This window comes from Aotus nancymaae, unplaced genomic scaffold (genome assembly GCF_030222135.1).
Source record: "Aotus nancymaae isolate 86718 unplaced genomic scaffold, 86718_ANA_hifiasm-v0.15.2.pri h1tg000006l, whole genome shotgun sequence".
Taxonomy (NCBI): Eukaryota; Metazoa; Chordata; class Mammalia; order Primates; family Aotidae; genus Aotus; species Aotus nancymaae.
Window position 1 is genome coordinate 96,859,923 of NW_026988417.1, and position 19,705 is coordinate 96,879,627.

Here is a 19,705-nt window from a genome sequence, read left to right on the forward strand (position 1 = left end):
TTCCAAGTGACCTTGAAAATGGGGACCTTGGTACGGTTTAGGAAGATAAAAAAGTTCTGTGATGGATTCCAACAATCTGACTGTACTCAATGCCACTGAACTGTACACTTAAAAATGGTAAATTTTATGTGTATTTTACCACAGTTTTAAAGATTAAAATTTAAAAAGTGGGGGAAGTTACCTAGGACTTTCTATAAGGGCTTTTGTGGGTGAGCAAGTTCTGTTGTAGGATTGTGTATTATTTTGGTATTTCTGATTGTATCATAGGAGTGAGGTAAAAGTTGTATTTTGACAGGAATATTTGACATTGCCAGGGTTTCTAGAGTCTGGAGAAGGTCAGTCAAGATTTTTTGTTTTTGTTTTTTGTTTTGCCTTTGTTCTTGTTTTTCTCTATTTAGGGAGGTGGATTCCATGGAAAGTACCTTTGCTTCTGGAAAGCCAGAGAATACCTGGTAGAACTATAGAAAACTAGTAAGGAGCTGGCTTCTTCAGAGGCAGAGTGGGAAGAGGGCCCTGTCACTTAGATTGTGACTATCGACAAAGTCACTTAACCACCAGGGTTGGCTTTCCTGACTTTTAGAATTTTGAAAAGGTTAAAAATGAATGCCTTGCAAAGTACCTGGTATATATTAAGTGCTCAATAAGTGATAGTTGCTTTGATTATAAGAACTGGTTCACCTTGTGAGATACAATTGTGTGATGGAAGAATGAAAGCAGAAACTGTAGTTTTTACTTTTAGGTTTCCTGGGCCATTTTACTACCCTAAATGAGAAGCTTTGCTTCCAAAATCCAGTTTAAGAATAAAAACTAAGCTGGACGTGGTGGCTCTTGCCTTAATCCCAGCACTTTAGGAGCCCTGGGTGGACAGATTGCTTGAACCCAGGAGTTCAAGACCAGCCTGGACAACACGGCAAGACCCTCTGTCTACAAAAAATACAAAAATTAGCTGGACATGGTGGTGCACGCCTGTAATCCCAGCTACTCGGGAGGCTGAGGCGGGAGAATTTGAGTCCAGGAGGTTGAAGCTGATTTTGTCGCTGCCTTCCCGCCTGGGTGACAGTGAGACCCTGTCTCAAAAGGAAAAAAAAAAAAAAGAATAAAGACTAATGGAGATTTGGAACATCTTGATACTGTATCTTGGGAATCTAAGCATTGTAGAATTGTATTATGTGAGTTGTACCATTGTGGTGGGAAGTTTTTTATTTTTGGTTTAACTGTTGAGTTGCGATTCTTAGAAATGACCCGATGTGTTGTCTTACGAAAGAAATAAACTGTCTGTAATCTATATCTTGATCTGATGGGGATATATAAATATAAAAAATCTAGGTGTACACTTTCTATCTATATGCTTTATGTAATTCACTATATATAATTTATAGCTCAATGGGAAAGAGAGAGGCTAAATTGTATATACCACTGCAAAAAAAATCATTATCCCCAGAACTGACTCACAGAAACCTTTAACAGTAGAGGTGAAAATGAGGTCTTAATTTGGAAAAATAATCATGGAGATAATATAATGCAGTGGTTTTATGACTGATTTTTTTATTAACTTCTATTTTCTTTATATTCTAGTTAATAAAGGTATCCATGGAGAACACTGAAAACTCAGTGGATTCAAAATCCATTAAAAATTCGGAACCGTGAGTATTTCAGTGGAATTCTTTATAATCAGAGAAAGATGGGGGTTTGTAAAACAACAAACCTTGAGGAATGGGGCACGCAGAAAGAGAGTGGTCTCTCTTTCAGGCCAGAGAGACCAAGTCGACTTCCTACCTCAGACAGTTGTGTGGCTTTGCATAAACTAACTTTTCTTTTCTCAACCTCATCTTTAAAATGGAGCTAAAACTTTCACAGAACTGAAGGGAAGATGAAAGGAAAGACCTATTGCCGGGGTTAGAAACCTAGTCCTGGAACCAAAAGGACACCACAGGAGAGGCAGAACTCCCAAGTCTAGATGTTTTCTCCCCTCCCAAATCACTCCATAGGATTAGGATTAGTGGTTTTGGGTTTGGGAGGAGTTTTTTGACCTCTTGTTTATGAGTTTTTAAGACTAAAATGCAATGCTAATTTTCAGTCCGGGGAGGAATTGCCTAGTTATGGATGAATTTTACCCTTTTTTTCCTTTGTCTTTTTGGAATATTCTGCTTAATGCTTCTAATAACTAACAGATGGAAAAAGATAAAACTCAAATTCCCTTTAATTCATGTTATTATTTATTTGGGAACTCTTATGATACTTTAAATTCTGAAAGTTTATTTCTGAAACCCAGTATTATTATTCTCACCTGCCCTTGAAATTACAAACTAATTTTATTACTAAACAACATTATTACAGAAATACTATTAACAGATTACCAGTAAAGATTCACAATTTTTGTTTAGCAAAGGAATTTTTCTAGAAAGAAAACTTTTGAAATGCAATCCCATTTTAGAAAGTTGTTATTTTTATTTAAATCATTTTAGCCAGTGTAGGGGCTTGCTCCTATAATCCCAGCTACTTGGAGCTGTGGCAGGAGGATCATTTGAGGTGGAAAGTTTGAAACCAACCAGGGCAACATAATGAGACCCTGTCTCTACAAAAAATAAAAACAGTCCACCATGGTGCTTGTGCTTATAGCTATGCATCAGTCTTAGCTATGCACCAGAGGTTATAGTGAACTCTAATTGCACCACTGCACTCTAGCCTGGGCAACAGAGTAAGACCCTGTCTCTTTTTTAAAAAAGCCCTTTAAAAGTGATTTACATATTTTCCTACTACTTTTTTTTCTTTCTTTATTTTTTGAGACAGTGTCTTGCTCTGTCACCCAGGCTAGAGTGCAGTGACATGATCATGGCTTACTGCACTCCTGAGCTCCAGTAATCCTCCTGAGTAGCTAGGACTACAGGCATTTGCCACCATGCCTGGTTACTTTGTTTTTTATTTTTGTAGAGATGGGGGTTTTGTTGTTTTGCCCAGACTGGTCTCCAATTCCTGGCCTCAAGGGATCCTCCTGCCTCAGCCTCCCAAAGTGCTGGGATTACAGGCATGAACCACCCTGCCTGGCACTACCTTTTCATGTCATACAGAACATCACTTCAATAACAAGTTGCACGAGAGCCCCAGATAGGTTAGGGTTGTTTTGATCCTGTGATAAGTTGCCCTCGGTCTATCCTGGCTTTTTGAGCCAGTGCCTTTATCAGGAGCATCTCCTCTTGGACTAGCTATCATGTGCTTGTAAAGTACCTACCTCCTTAGGACGCAGCCAGAGCGAGTAGGGAATGGGCATCAGGATCTGGGAATCAGAGTTCCATGATCCATTATCTGTGTGACTTAAAGGTCAAGTCACACTTTCAGGATTTAAATTTAATCTGTAAATGTGAGGCTCTTCACCTTTAGTTAAAAATAACTCTTTTCTAAACTTGACTCTTTTACTACATTTAATCTTTTTCCAACAGTATTTTTAGAATTGTGTATAATGTGAGATACTCTAAGGTTAAGTGTGTGGGTATATGGACTGTAAGGATTAGTATTTGGCTGTTCCTAGACCTGTTTTTTCCTGACTCTTGGTCTAGATCAGGGATCAAGCTTGAGGCCTGTTTTTATCAAGTTTTATTGGAATATAGGCACACCCATTTCCTTACATATTGTCCTAGGTCAGTTTCACCAGCAGAATTGCATAGCTATGGCCAGGTACAGTGGCTCACAACTGTAATCTCAGCACTTTGGGAGGCCAAGGGAGGAGGATCACTTGAGACCAAGAGTTCAAGACCAGCCTGGGCAACATAGCGAGATCCTTTTTCTACAAAAAAAATACAGAAATTAGCTGGGCACGGTGGGGACTGCCTATCTGTAGTCCTAGCTACTTGAAACGCTGAGGAAGGGAAGAGTTCAAGGCTGCAGTGAGCTATGATGGCGCCACTGCACTCCAGCTAGAGTGACAGAGCTAAACCATGTCTCAGAAAAAAAAAGAAAATAGAATTTAGTAGCTATAACAGAGACCAGATGGCCCACAAGCCTAAAATACTTAATATTTAGCCCATTAAAAAAAAGTTTACTGGCCGGGCATGGTGGCTAACATCTGTAATCCCAGCACTTTGGGAATCCAAGCTGGGCGGATCACAAGGTCAGGAGTTCATGACCAGACTGGCCAACATGGTGAAACTCCATCTCTACTAAAAAATACAAAAATTAGCCGGGCATGGTGGCTCATACCTGTAATCCCAGCTACTTGGGAGGCCGAGGTAGGAGATTTGCTTGAACCGGGCATGGGAGGTGGAGGTTGCAGTGAGCCAAGATTGCGCCACTACACTCCAGCCTGGGCTTCAGAGTGAGACTCCATCTCAAAAAAAAAAAAAAAAAAGGAGTTTACTGACCCCCTTATCTAGATAGCAGAGGTTCTTTTTAGATAAGTGACTTACAGATATTTTCAATTATTTACAACAGTGTTTTTATATATTAATAAATTACTCATGGGATTTGTTTAGCTCATGGGATTTAAGGAACAATTTATTAATTGTGATAAATATGGTGCTTTGAGTTATATTTATATTTTGTTGATTTCCCATCATTTCAGGGTAACTTTTAAGATTTTACTCTTACCTCCAAGAATAAAATATTTCACAAAGTTAATAAGTAATTTTTAAATTATAAAGGTATTTGGTGAAATTTTGAAGAATTTAGAGGAAATGTAAAACATGGAAGTTAAAAGCCTGAACTCTGAAGTCCAGCAGATACTTTCCTTCCTTCTTGGCTGTGACACAATATTTGCATAACCTTCAGCACATTACTTAGCCTCATGTCAGGTCATTTGCTCATGTGTAACGTGTTGATGTGAAATTGTAATGAAAACAGTCTGGTTTATAACATTCAACAAGTGTTAACTGTTACTGTGAGTTATAAAAATTGCACTAATATAAACAGAAAGCATGGTCATTTCTACCTTTGTAAAGCTATTATTTGTTTTTTAAACAGAAAGATCATACATGGAAGCAAATCAGTGGACTCTGGAATATCCCTGGACAACAGTTATAAAATGGATTATCCTCAAATGGGTTTATGTATAATAATTAACAATAAGAACTTTCATAAAAGCACTGGTGTGTATCTTACATAATTTTTAATCCTTTTTAAATATTTGTGCCATTTACGTTTGCTATACTATTAAAAGCAGTATTGAGGTATTATTAGTCATTAAACTGTGACACAGACTAGCTGTGAAGTAGAGATAGGGCAGGACCTTCAGGTCCTGTGATATACTGTGAACTCTTCACTCTTCTGCTCAACTTCACAGTCTCTTCTCCCATCAGTTGGCTTCCTGTCTACATGCTTGGCTTCTTCTGTCCTGACTTCTCCACAGTCTTTGCTACTTTTTCGTCTTTCTGCTCCCTTTTTGATCCCAATGGAAGGTTTTCAAAAAACAGTTGAGTAGTAGTATTTATTGTTTCCCCAGAAATTACAAGACATATCACAAGCATTGCCTTATTTAATTTTATGACAACTGGAAAGAAACGATTCAATTCTGAAAGGTTTTTAAACTTTGCACAGTCAGAACAGGTAGTCTGGTGGCAGAGCTCAGTCTGTGTGGCTCCAAAGCCCAAGCTCTGAATCCATCTTCTGTTCTGCTTCACTTCCTTGTATCTTCATGTGCTCTGTTACCCGTCTTCTCTTACCCTACAAAGCTGACAGAGATTGCCCATCTTAGAAAGATCTTTCTTTTATCCTGTTCCTGTTAATTCCTTTGATATTTATCTTCCTCCTGTCTTCCTTAAATTTTGAAAACATGTAGTTTAAGCTTGTACTCTTGTTTCCATTCCTTCTTGAGTCTTTTTCTATTTTCTGTCTCTACCACTGAAACTTCTCTCTTTAAATATGTCATGGCCTGATCACCAGATAGATCCCCCTCTTGGTTTCTGTACTATGTGAAACTCGAATGTGGTACTACATTTGAGAATTATATTTTTTTTAGAAATACAGATAATAAAATCCTTCACAATACCAAAAAAGCTAATTAACATTTGGTGTATTGATATTTTTTCTTGTTTTTTTAAAGCTGGATTTTATTCATAACATGTAAGCAATGTTGTATTCTGCTTGTTTCACTTAAAGTAATAGCATTTTTTATATTGCTGCATAATTTTTATATGTTATAATGATTATATAATACTGCATCCCCAAAATACACCATTCACTTAATTTACATAACTTACTATATGAATGAACATTATGGCTGTTTCCCTTTTACATTGATGCTGTGACAATTCTTTGAATTGGCATATTAATTATATTAGAGTTAATTTTTGGTTAGAGAAGCTATAGTAGATCTAATTTAGGACAGTACCTATCAGAGTGGTGGTAGAAATGAAAGGAAGCCAGATTACACTGGGAAGATAGCAGGGTTTGTGTCAGGTTAGTTATAAGGAGTGAGGAGATAAAAGCTGAAAATGGAGCTCTAAATGGCACCACTTTTATTGCTTTTGGCTATAAGTTGAGATGCCACCTTCAACCATTAACTTAAAAAACACAGAAGATGGCCGATTACTAGCAGCTCAGGATTGTAGCTCCCAGTGAAAGTGCAGAGAACGAGAGGACGCCACACTTTCAGATGAATTTTTGTTGCTCATGGACCAGGAGATTCCCAGCGGAGGAGCCCCACGGGTCGCCAGCACGACTCTTGTGGCTGGCGCGGTAGTTTTGCTGGTGCCTCGGTGCAGCGGTTCTTGGTGCAGAGTAAACGGGACTGGGTCCCCTTTTGTTTGACGTTTGGAGCTCCGGGAAGGCAGAATCGCCTATCCAGCTGATTGAAAAAGGGACTCAAGAAGGAAGCCAGACCAGAGATTCCCAGGCAGAAAAGCACCATCAATCTTAATGCCACTGTTTTAGCTGGCACAGTGGGTTGCTCAGATTCCGGAGCTGGGAATCAACAAGTTGGACGTCCACTCAGAGACCTAATTTGAAGGTCGGTAATTACAAAGACGACAGGTGGATGGATTTACAATGATGGGAAGAAACCAGCGTAGGAGGGCTGAGAATACCCAGGATCAGAGTGTCTCTCCCTCTACAGGGGATCAGTTCCTCCTCAACAAGGGAACAAGACCTGATGGAGAACAAGTGCATTCCATTAACAGAATTAGGCTTCAGAAAGTGGATAAGAAACTTCTGTGAGTTAAAAGAACATGTTCTAGCCCAATGTAAAGAAACTAAAAACCTAGAAAAAAGGTTTGACGAAATCCTAACAAGAATAGACAATTTAGAGAGGAATATAAGTGAATTAATGGAACTGAAGAATACAATACGAAAACTCCGCGTAGTATGCACAGGTTTTAACAGTCAAATTGATCAAGCAGAAGAAAGGATATCAGAGGTCGAAGACCAACTTAATGAAATGAAACAAGAAGACAAGATTAGAGAAGAAAGAGTAAAAAGGAGTGAGCAGGGCCAGGCGTGGTGGCTCACACCTGTAATCCCAGCACTTTCGGAGGCCGAGGTGGGTGGATCACGAGGTCAAGAGATCGAGACCATCCTGGTCAACATGGTGAAACCCCGTCTCTACTAAAAATACAAAAAATTAGCTGGGCACCATGGCGCATGCCTATAATCCCAGCTACTCAGGAGGCTGAGGCAGGAGAATTGCCTGAACCCAGGAGGCAGAGGTTGCGGTGAGCCAAGATCGCGCCATTGCACCCCAGCCTGGGTAATAAGAGTGAAACTCTGTCTCACAAAAAAAATAAAATAAAATAAAAAAGGAATGAGCAAAGTCTCCAAGAAATATGGGACTATGTGAAAAGACCTAATTTACGTTTGATAGGTGTACCTGAATGTCATGAAGAGAATGAATCCAAGCTGGAAAATATTCTTCAGGATATTATTCAGGAAAGCTTTCCTAACCTAGCAAGGCAGGACAATATTCAACTCCAGGTAATAGAGAGAACACCACAAAGATATTCTTCGAGTAGAGCAACCCCAAGACACACAATTGTTAGATTTACCAGTGTTGAAATAAAGAAGAAAATTCTAAGGGCAACTAGAGAGAAAGGTCAGGTTACCCATAAAGGGAAGCCTATCAGACTCACAGCAGATCTCTCAACAGAAACCCTACAAACTAGAAGAGAGTGGGGGTCAATATTCAGTATCCTCAAAAGAATTTTCAACCCAGAATTTCATATCCAGCCAAACTAAGCTTCATAAATGAAGGAAAAATAAAATTTTTCACGAACAAGCAAGCACTCAGAGATTTCATCACCACCAGGCCTGCTTTACAGGAGCTTCTGAAAGAAGCACTATACACAGAAAGGAACAACCAGTATCAGTCATCCCAAAAACTTACCGAAAGGTAAAGAGGATCTCCATAATGAAGAATCTGTATCAACTAATGGGCAAAATAGCCAACTAGCATTAAACGACAATATTAAACTCACAAATATCAATATTAATCCTAAATTTAAATGGATTAAATGCCCCAATCAAAGACACAGACAGGCAAATTGAATAAAAAGTCAAAACCCATCGGTGCGCTGTAACCAGATTCATCTCACAAGCAAGGATACACAAAGACCCGAAACAAAGGGTTGGTGGAAGACTTACCAATCAAATGGAGAGCAAAAAAACAAACAAAAAAAACAGGAGTTGTAACTTTCGTCTCTGACAAAATAGACTTTAATAGTAACAAAGACTAAAAGAAATAAACAAGGACATTACATAATGGAAAAGGATCAATGCAACAACAGGAGTCAGTGATCATAAATATATATGCACCCAACATAGGAACACCCAGATACATAAGACAAGTTCTTAATGACTTATAAAGAGACTTGGACTCCCGCACAATAATAGCGGGAGACTCCGATACCACATTGTTAATATTCGATGGATCAATGAGATAGAAAATTAACAGGGACATCTATGATTTGAACTCAGACCTGGAACAAGTAAACTCAGTGAATATTTATAGAATTCTTCACCCCAGGTCCACAGAACATACATTTTTCTCAGTATCACATTACACCTATTTTGAAAGTGACCACATAATTGGAAGTAAATCACTCTTCAGCATTTGCATAGCATTTCACAGACTTAAATGAAATATTGGTTGGCTGTTTGTTATTTTCTTCCCTTATTCCCTCCTGTCTCCACTGTTAAGCACAATTATCGGCTTAAAAGAGGTTTTTAATACCTATTTTTAGATTGCATTCCAGCCTGGGCAATAGAGCAAGACTCCTATTCTCTCTCCCCCTTTCTCTTTCTTTCTTTCTAAAAAAAAAAAAAAGAGAGAAAGAAAATAGAATGCTTAAAACCAGTGCTAAGTCAGTTCTCACAAGCAGCAAGTCCTTCCAGAAGGACCCAGAGACCCCTTCCTCCAACTGGAGATATATGGCAATAGCATATATATTCATTTATCTTGCCAAAGATTATTATTTTCAAAATGCTCACATTCTCACTATGTCCACATTCCTACTTGGCACTACTTGGCCATGCATATTCTAGAAATTCTCTTTTCTAAAAGATGTATCTAGGGAGAGATGACTGCAAAAAAAAAAAAAAAAAAACCTTGTTTACTTTTGCTTTATGCATATGTGAAAATTTAGTTCTAGATAATTCTGCCTCACGTTTATCTAGTTAGGATACCTTCTTCCTGTAGAATTTCGCACTTGAATCCATTGTTTAAAAAACCAAAAACAAGCATATCATTCCTCTACCACCATCACCTCCCCCACATATTTAGACCAGCAATCTGGGTTTTGCCCTCAGTGAGTTCCTTTCCTAGTTTGCAATGTAAAGGTCAGGTTCTCATGAGATCTCTGGCAGGCTGGTATTGGGCCAGGTGCCATGGCTCATGACTGTAATCCCAACATTTTGGGAGGCCAAGGCTGGAGGATCCTTGAGAACCAAAGTTCAAGATCAGTCTGGGCAACATAGGGAAATCCCATCTCTACAAAAAATAGAAAAAGAGTTAGCAGGGTGTGGTAGTGTGCAACTGTGATCCCAACTACTCGGGAGGCTGAGGTCGGAAGATAGCTTGAATCCGGGAGGTCGAGGCTGCAGTGAGCTGTGGTTGCACCACTGTACTCTGGCCCACAGAGCATGATCCTGTCTAAAAAACAAAAAAAAGTTTTTAAAAAGGCAACCAACACACCAGCACCAGAAGCCAGTGACCTTGCCACACAGCTTAGATAATCACCAACATTTTGGAGATGTGTATAGACTTTTTGTATTTAGTCTTCATACACATCAAATTTACTCAATTCTGAGGTGTGTTTCCTACCAACATTTCAGCGTTTTGAAGTCTGAGTGCATCATGCAGTCAATCTGTACATTAATGTGGAAGATTCTTTAAAGGAGTGGTAGAAAGGCCAGGAGCCCTGGATATAGGCCCAGCATAACTTTGTCACTTTGGGCTAGTTTGTTAACTTTACTACATGTCCCACATCTGCACAAGTGAAACTAATAATAATACAACTCTTACGGTGATTGGAAGGATTAAAGATTACCCATTGCAGAATATCTGATGAACAGTAATAACGTTTGGGGGTTTTCCTTGAAGACACTATAAATGTTATAATGCTATCTCCAAATTGTTGGAAAGTTAGAATCAGAGAAACGCAGTTCCTCTGAGTGTAATAGATATATGTATGTATTATAGGATCATATTGTTTTCTAGTTTTATTTTTTTAAACAATGATTTCCCCATGGCAAAATTTTATCTTTGAAAATGACAACATAGTATATCCCATTATATAAGTGAGTATAACTTGTCTAACCAAACCCCTATTGTTAGACATGTAAGTTGTTTCTGTTTTTTACTACCTAAACAGCTGTGAAAGATATTTTGGCTATAACACTAATAAGGTTATATTTTGAAGTATCTTATAAGCTACAAAATTGAAGAGATTTTATGTCACCATGATCAAAATAGTTAGAATTCTCTTTCGTTTAAAGAATTTATTGTGGACTTTTGAATTGCTGAGTAGTTCATTTCATTTCAAAATAGTTATTCTTTGTTTTCAATACAATTAAAAGTATTGAAAAATACTTTCTTTCTGTTCCAAGGAATGGCATCTCGGTCTGGTACAGATGTCGATGCAGCAAACCTCAGGGAAACATTCATGAACTTGAAATATGAAGTCAGGAATAAAAATGATCTTACATGTGAAGAAATTGTGGAATTGATGCGTAATGGTAAGAAACAATTAGAAGAGTGAACTTCTAAAATATGAGAATTGTGGAATTATACTATACATAATTCTAATCTTACCTATTTTAGTAAGAAGTTAAAAAAAAGTTATTTATGCCAACTTCCTAAAATAGTTTGAGATATGTTGCTGAGCCCCAGGTTAGGTTAAGATGATCTCTTAGTTTTATTCTCAGTTTCTTCATCATGTTCTCATACAGTATGTCTGAAGTTGTTGAATGAAGTCATGGATTTTTTTCCTTTTATTTGCAAATGTCTTTTCAGTTTCTAAAGAAGATCACAGCAAAAGGAGCAGTTTTGTTTGTGTGCTTCTGAGCCATGGTGAAGAAGGAATAATTTTTGGAACAAATGGACCTCTTGACCTGAAAAAAATAACAAGCTTTTTCAGAGGGGATTGTTGTAGAAGTCTAACTGGAAAACCCAAACTTTTCATTATTCAGGTAATGTATAACTGAGTGATTTGGTTATTGAAGATTAATCAGGGGCTAATGTTCTCAATTGTAAATTACTCAAAGGATTTGTGGTTTTTTCCTGAAGCTAAGAAACTATTGTTACTTTTCATTTACTTAAACTACCACTTAAAAGATAGGGAGTAAATTTTAATTTTATACTTCCATATCAAAAAGACTCAACATAATTAACATCCATTTTTACATAGCATTTCAATTTCTTAGAAGTAAGTTATATGTGCACACACAAATTTTTATAAATAAATATTTATTTTCTAATACCCAGGCCTGCCGTGGTACAGAACTGGACTGTGGCATTGAGACGGACAGTGGTGTTGATGATGACATGGCGTGTCATAAAATACCAGTGGAGGCCGACTTCTTGTATGCATACTCCACAGCACCTGGTGAGAACGTTATACATAATGAATGTTACATGTGGATTTTAAATGAATTTTACTGTGACTAATCATAGAATTATACAGCGAAGAGTGTGTTTCAGAGACTGTCAAGATTTTGATATTCCTAAAGATACAAACTTGTCTATATTTTAGGGTACCTTCATCAAAGAGAAGTCTCAAAAAGTTGTCTTTAGTCAAAAGTTTGGCTAGAAAATATGCATACATAGCTGGGTGCAGTGGCTCATGCCTGTAATTCTAGCGCTTTGGGAGGCCGAGGCAGGTGGATCACTTGAGGTCAGAAGTTCAAAACCAGCCTGACCAACAATGTGAAACCCCGTCTCTACTAAAAATACAAAAAAATTAGCAGAGTGTGGTGGCACGTGCCTGTAATCCCAGCTACTCAGGAGGCTGAGGCAGGAAAAACACTTGAACTTGGGAGGTAGAGGTTGCAGTGAGCCAACATGGTGCCACTGCACTCCAGCCTGGTGACAGAGCGAGACTCCTTCTCAAAAAAAGAAAAGAAAATATGCATACGTAGAGTAGACTAGCGCAATGTCATTCATTGGACTTTTCACCAAATAAAATATTACATGGCAACAGAGGCCAAAACAGAGCTTCCCTGCATCTTAAAGAAGAAAAGAAGTATGTTTCTCAGGAATTATTTGAAAGGTAGTAAATAAAAAAGATAAACATGACTAGTATATGAGAGGATAGATGTGGAATGGGAGATAATAAAGAAGGTAAAAAATGATACATGAATATGCTGTTAATCTCCACTTTTTTACAGTTCTGCTGTACATGTCATCATCTAAATAAATATTTGTTGATTATGCCACCATTTACTTATACAACTAACTGAGAGTGCCAGAGGTCTTGACACCTGAAGGAAATGGGAAATTTTTTTGTGTGTTTTGTTTTTTGAAACAGAGTTTTGCTCTTCTTGCCCAGGCTGGAGTGCAATGCCGCTCTCTCATCTCACTGCAACCTCCGCCTCCTGGGTTCAAGCGATTCTCCTGCCTCAGCCTCCTTACTAGCCGGGATTACAGGCATGTGCCACCACACCTGGCTAATTTTGTATTTTTAGTAGAGATGGGGTTTTTCCATGTTGGTCAGGCTGGTCACGAACTTCTGACCTAAGGTGATCCGCCTGCCTCTGCCTTCCAAAGTGCTGGGATTACAGGCATGAGCCACCATGCCCAGCCAACTAAATGTATTTTTATGCAGCGTTGCATTTTAAAATATGCGCAGTGTGGTTTCTTTTATCCTCTAGGCATCTTCCTAAGCGAAGTACCTCTAAGTTAAAAGCAGTGGGTCTAACAGTAAACCTAAAAAAAAAAAAAAGTACGATAAATACACTATTTTCCCTTTTTGGACCTTTTGAATATGTGTATTATACTTTATTCAGATGCTCTGTAGACAAATAGGACACTCAAAGCAATTTATTTCTTGGCTAAGTCAGTATTAAAATAAGGTGAAATGTGATTGGAACACTGTGTTACTTAAAATCCTTTTTATACATCTTCACTTTTGCATTTTATCTGTTGCGTGTTTGCTCTTATTGCCTATTGAAAGGGGAGTCCAGAAAGTAAAACTTTCAATAATTCAGTGTTTGTAAAGCTAGTCCACAGGTCCCTTTGCTGAAAGCAGGGTTGGGGGTGTATGCATAGCACATGTTCTTCCTTCTTCAACATCATTTCTTCTGAAACCAAAGGTGTCTTTTTTCTTTGTATAGTAAATAAGCTTGTGCTTATTTTTGCCTTTATGACTACATAATAATTATAGAATCAACTAAAATCAACTATCCATGGTATTTTGGTTGTATTTTGCCTTGTAGGTTATTATTCTTGGCGAAATTCAAGGGATGGCTCCTGGTTCATCCAGTCGCTTTGTGCCATGCTGAAACAGTACGCCAACAAGCTTGAGTTTATGCACATCCTTACCCGAGTTAACCGAAAGGTGGCAACAGAATTTGAGTCCTCTTCCTTTGATGCTACTTTTCATGCAAAGAAACAGATTCCATGTATTGTTTCCATGCTCACAAAAGAACTGTATTTTTATCAGTAAAGAAATGGTTGGCTGGTGTTTTTTTTTAGTTTGTATGACAAGTGAGAAGACAGTATACTTGCTACTGTATTTCTCTCTCATTTTAACCTACTCTCATGCTGCAGAGGGTACTTTGAGACATACTCCTTCCATCAGGTAGATCCACTATGAAGCTACCTCAAACAGTCAGGTAGTTGCAATTGAATTCAATTAGAAATAAATAAAAATGGATACTGGTGCAGTCATTATGAAAGGCAATGATTGTTAATTTGCAGCTTTCATGATTAGCAAGTTATAGTAATGCTATGCTATGAATTTTCAAGTAATTGTGAAAAAGTAATTGAAGTAATGAATTTTTATGATATTCCTCCCACTTAACACTGTGTAATCTAGTTTTGTCAAACTATAGAAATGATGTGGAAGAACTTAGTCATCTATGGGTATGCTCAAAAGCGCGAACCTTTTTTTTAGAATTGATATGCAAACATGAGTCAACTGCATTTTTAGACCATTTATCTGGGATAATGGTTTTGTGATTTTTGTCCTAAATACCTTTGTTGTAAAAAAAAAAATTAATAATAATGTTTAATATTGAGAAAGACACTAAGTATTTTATGTGAGAGAAAGTGTGAGCAAACTAAGTTGACTCTTAAGGCTAAAACATAACATTCGTAGAGGGGTGGAATTTTAACTGTAAGGTGCTATAATGCAGCTGATCTACCAGCATAAATACCTTCTGATTTGTCCCTATGCAAATCAGTCGAGCCATATACCAGCAATATATCTGAAGAGCTTTTGTATAAGAACCCCAAACTGTTGATTACTAGCCAGATCATATGAATAAATTTTATAGGAACATATGAAAATACAACTTAAATAATAAAAAGTAGAATGTAAGGAAAGCAATAAATGTATGGGGTGAGCTGTCTGTAACTTGAGAGCAGATCGTTGGAGCCTGAGCAGAGAAACGGCACAGCCTGTTCCAAAGGCAGAACCACAGACCATGGTTTCAGGAAGGGCCTGCAGCTCGCTTCTCCATACACACTGGTGTGTCTGGAAGATGCCGCCAGGGCCCCATTGCCAAGTAAGAAAGTGAACCAAATCAGAAACTTCTGAAATGGAAATGTTCCAAAGATGGTGAGTCATAATAAAACTCATAGCACTCTTTGTAGTAAAATTCTTATGTTATATTCTGTTGATGTTTACAATCAAAGGAAAATAGTAATGTTTTATACTATTTACTGAAAGAAAAGGACGATGGCGCATAGGACTCTTAGATGGCTTTCAGCCAGAGGCCAGAGCTGCGCACCCAGCCCGGGAGGCAGACTCTAGGCCTCCCCACGCAGCAGGTGCTGAGCCCTCACTGCACCGAGTCTCACTGGCTTTCAGTTTGACATTTCACAGGAGATTTCTTGTTGCTCAAAAAATGAATTCACATTTGTTAATGACAAGTTTTTTTTTTAACTAAATTTGTAACTTTTGTAAATACACGTAGCATGTAATGGTATCTGAGTGTGTTCCTGTGTGACAACTTTGTACAAATTTTCCTTTTTTTCAAAATATACATTCAAACTTAAAATTAGCAATGTGTTTTGAGTTTTTTGTTCTTTTGTTTATGATGTTGTGCTACTAGTTGGAAATTAAAGTGTTTTTCACCAGAAGCTTGATTTGGAAGAGTCGAAGAGGAAGCACCAGAACCCTTGCCGAGTGTTTTGAGGAGGTAGCAGTTACTGAACAGGGCAGACAGATCCCTAATGCTTCCCAGGTCCTCGCAGAAGGTCCTGACCCTGAAATGACCACAATGCCAGGAAGATATTTTGTTTCCATACATCTCAGGCCTTAAATGTGACCGTATTTGTGAATTTGAAACTTTTTCCACGAGGTATATTTTAAATGTGTCTAATGGGAAGAACAGCCTAAGGAGATATGCAGCAAGCCATTGATGTTTTACTGATGGCCTCCTCTGGGCATTGGGCGTTTGACAGGAATTTGCTGTCTTTTTACTTCATATGCTTAGAAAAGGAATATAGGAAAGTGGGGTTGTGGGTAGTTGTAAATTTCTTCCAGTATTTCCATAAGGAGCATATATTACTTTTAAATGAGAAACAAAATTGTCCTAATTAGGAAAAGGGGACTTCGTTTCTGAGGAATCAAGAGTGGCATGAATGAGTTCTTTAAGCCCGTAAGAAAGCGGTGGTTCTATAAAGTGTTGAGGAAAATCTAGTTTATTCTTGTCTCCTTGCTATGTAAAGCAGTCTCGTACTACAAAGGAAAAGACCAGCAACCCAATAGGAAAATGAGCCAAGGACATGAACAGACAGTTCACAGAAAAAGAAAACCCAAATGTCCCTTAAATTCAATAAAGAGCTTGATCTGCATCACAATAGGAGAAATGCACATTAAGGTATCATTTGTCATCTATCAGACAGGCAAAAACCCATTTGGGAACATACTCTGTTGGCAAGATGTGGGAAATGTATACTCTCCCATTGGTGGGAGTGCAATATGGTAAAATTCCCTGTGGAGGGAATCTGACAATACCTATGAAATTATTTGTTCTTTGAAGTAGCAGTCCCATTTCTTAGAATCCAGCCTACCCATACATCTATGTGTGTACAAAATTATATACGAGCTTTTCATCAACATTGTTTTGGTGTTAAAAAAATGACAGCAACTCAACTGTGAAGGAGACAGGTTAAATACACTGGAGCTTCCACACGAGAGAAAGTTGGAGCTGGAAGGGGAAGGCGAGTTAAAAGATTTGGGGTTTTTAAGTGAGAGAGATTTGAGTAGGTTTAATGCTGATGGTGGGGATCCAGTTAAGAGAAAGACTGAAGATACCAGAAAGGTAACTGACAGTGTAAGGTTCCTAAGAGCCCCAAGCAGTAAATCCGAGCATATCTGGGGGTGGGGTGTGAAGAGGCAAAGAAACTTTTTTTTTTTTTTAATGGGAAAGTATGAGAGGGTGGGTGTGAATGAACTTAAATTTGTAGTTTTTGTGGCAGGAAGTTCCCTTACTGTAACTTATACATTTTCTGTGAAGCAGAAGACAAGAACTCTGTTAATGTTAGGGAAATGATAGTGAGATCAAGGGCTAGAAGAGTAAGCCAGGCTTGAAACAATCATTGTCAGGAGTGGGAGTTGACCAGAAAGGTCGCTGGGCCATGTGTAGGTGCCCAGTTGAAACCAACAATTACCAACGTGCAGTGTTCCAGGTTGCGCTGCTCCGTGAATCTACCCAGCAACACTTCGGGTTTTGCCCACATTTATTTTAAAAAGAGAAGGCACAGATTTTGGGGTACTGCAAAATGACTGAATTGGTGAACCATGGACTCTAAGCTGGGGAGACAGAAATGAAAAGAAGGGACTAATAGGGAATAAGGCATGTGATCCATGGCCTTATGGCCCGGATGGATGTGAAGATCCACTGTTGTGGGAGGAGTGGAACACCAGCACTGAATGATGGAGGCTGTGGTCAAAAACGGGTTGTCTGAGTTGGAGGGGCCACAAATTTGGTCATGAAAATGCTGGGACTAAGAAAAATGAAGTGGCATGCAAGAGACCATTGCGGAAATGATGTGGAACTAAGGGTGAGGATGTTGGATGTGTGCTCTTCTGTATGAACATTGATTTTATGCTAAAATGAGATTCACTATGTAAGAACATAGTAATAAGATAATATAACTTAGTTGTGTTTACAAACTTTTGATTTTATGGATTTGAAAAAAATCCATCATTCATTTTTGCCAGGTAACATTTTTTAAAGTTATCACCCATTATTAATAACAAGAAAGACATTTTAATTCCAACCTCATCATTTCCCTCTCAACCCCGAAGTAGGGACATAATCCCAGGTTAAAGGATAATACTTCAAAGGAAAGGCTTATCACACATGCACACACATACACATTCCTCAGGATCTAACCTTTTGCAGTTTGAAATTGCATTTGGGAAGCAATACTCTAATCCATTAAAATAACATTGTACTTACCACTTGAAATGAACTCAAAAAATCTCCCTCCTTGGTGAGACTTGGGCAGTGAGAAGCAGCCATGACTAGAAATGACACTGAGGTGTCCCTTAGAAACCTTTTTACAAAACATGTTTGTTGTGCTCGTTATGATGTCATCATTATCAGCAAGATGTTGGAACTTCCCATAGGTAAAATAAATACTCCAATTTAAGTCATTTCTTTTCAGATTTGTCTGAATTTCAGTTGATTTTTGAGCAAGAAAAAGTGAATGTTCACATGTGAAAGTCTGTGGGTCCCTTGCATAGACGGTAAGAAATAATGGATAACAGATTCAAGTTAAATGTAGTATGCATGTGGGTGTGTGGCCGAGGGATATTTGGATTCCAGTCTGTTAGGCCACTGATCAAGTGATCTTGGCCAAATTACAATTTCTGTTGTCCACATTTGAAGACTCAGGCCCTTGCAGCTCTAATATTGTATATAAAAGTAAAAGGCATTTTGAGTGTGTAGAGACTGTTCATAACTTTTTTTTTTTTTTTTTTTTTGAGACAGGATCTTGCTGTTGCCCAGGCTAGACTGTAGGGGCGCAATCACAGCTCACTGTAGCCTCAACCTCCCAAACTCAGGTGACCCTCCCACCTTAGCCTCCCGAGTAGTTGGCACTATAGATGTGTGCTACTACACCCTGCCAATTTTATTTATTTATTTGTTTAGACAAAGTTTCACTTTTGTTGCCCAGACTGGAGTGCAGTGGCACAATCTTGGCTCACTGCAACCTCCGCCTCCCAAGTTCAAGCAATTCTCCTGCCTCAGCCTCCTGAGTAGCTGGGACTACAGGCACGCACACCATTTTGCCTGGCTAATTTTTGTATTTTTAGTAGAGATAGGGTTTCACCACATTTGACAGGCTGCTCTCGAACTCCTGACCTCAGGTGATCCACTTACCTCAGCCTCCCAAAGTGCTGGGATTACAGGCAAGAGCCACTGTGCCCAGCCGCCAATTTTTTTTCAAGTTTTTGTAGACACGGAATCTCGCTATGTTGCCCAAGCTAGTTTCAAACTCCTAGGCTCAAGGTGTCCTCCTCTTCCTCCCAAAGTGCTAGGATTACAGGTTTGAGCCACAACATGTGGCAACAACTCTTCATTTTGACGGACCATAGTTCTCAAACTTTAGCATACGTCATAGTCATCATGTTAAAAATGACAATGCCAAGTCTTCATGCTCTGAGATTCTGGTGCTTCATGTTAAAGAGAGGCAGGGATCCAGGAATCTTCGTGTTGTTAAAAAAAAAATTGCTCATGACACTTGATAAAGAGGGCCAAGGCAGACGTTGTTCAGGGAGACTATCGCCATAGCTATAGGGAATGCCACAATGGGGTTTTGCATCCAGTCGGGGGCAAGAAATTAGGCTCCGCTCCAAATACAACAAGGAAACGTGGGAATTTATAGCTGAGGAGTTGGTGGGGGTGGCGGGAGGATCAGAGGAAACATCAGGGCTATGGGGGGATTCCAGCTAAATCGACCAAACAGGATTCTTGCTGAAGGCAGGCCAGAGTGATGAGATGTCACCTAGGCATTGGCGGAGGATGAGGAACCCAATCAGATATCAAGGTTGGGGCATTCTGGCTAAACTGACTTAGCAGGCTTCTGGCTAAAACTGGACAATGCAAA

General features: G+C 38.7%; 1 protein-coding gene across 2 annotated transcripts; it reads left to right on the top strand.

Annotated features, from left to right (window-relative positions):
• The first annotated feature begins 557 nt into the window (after positions 1-557).
• CASP3 (caspase 3) lies at positions 558-15,642 on the top strand. Of its 2 annotated transcripts, XM_012472572.2 has the most exons (6): positions 568-1,643; positions 4,954-5,078; positions 11,026-11,154; positions 11,432-11,607; positions 11,903-12,023; positions 13,852-15,642. In XM_012472572.2, exons 1-6 carry the CDS (start codon positions 1,591-1,593, stop codon positions 14,079-14,081), a joined length of 834 nt encoding a protein of 277 aa, XP_012327995.1. In that variant the 5' UTR covers positions 568-1,590; the 3' UTR covers positions 14,082-15,642. The 2 variants fall into 2 exon arrangements, with proteins under 2 accessions (XP_064225910.1, XP_012327995.1); XM_064369840.1 differs by lacking the exon at positions 11,903-12,023 and having other exon boundaries at positions 558-1,643; positions 13,852-14,019.
• Positions 15,643-19,705: the final 4,063 nt, after the last annotated feature.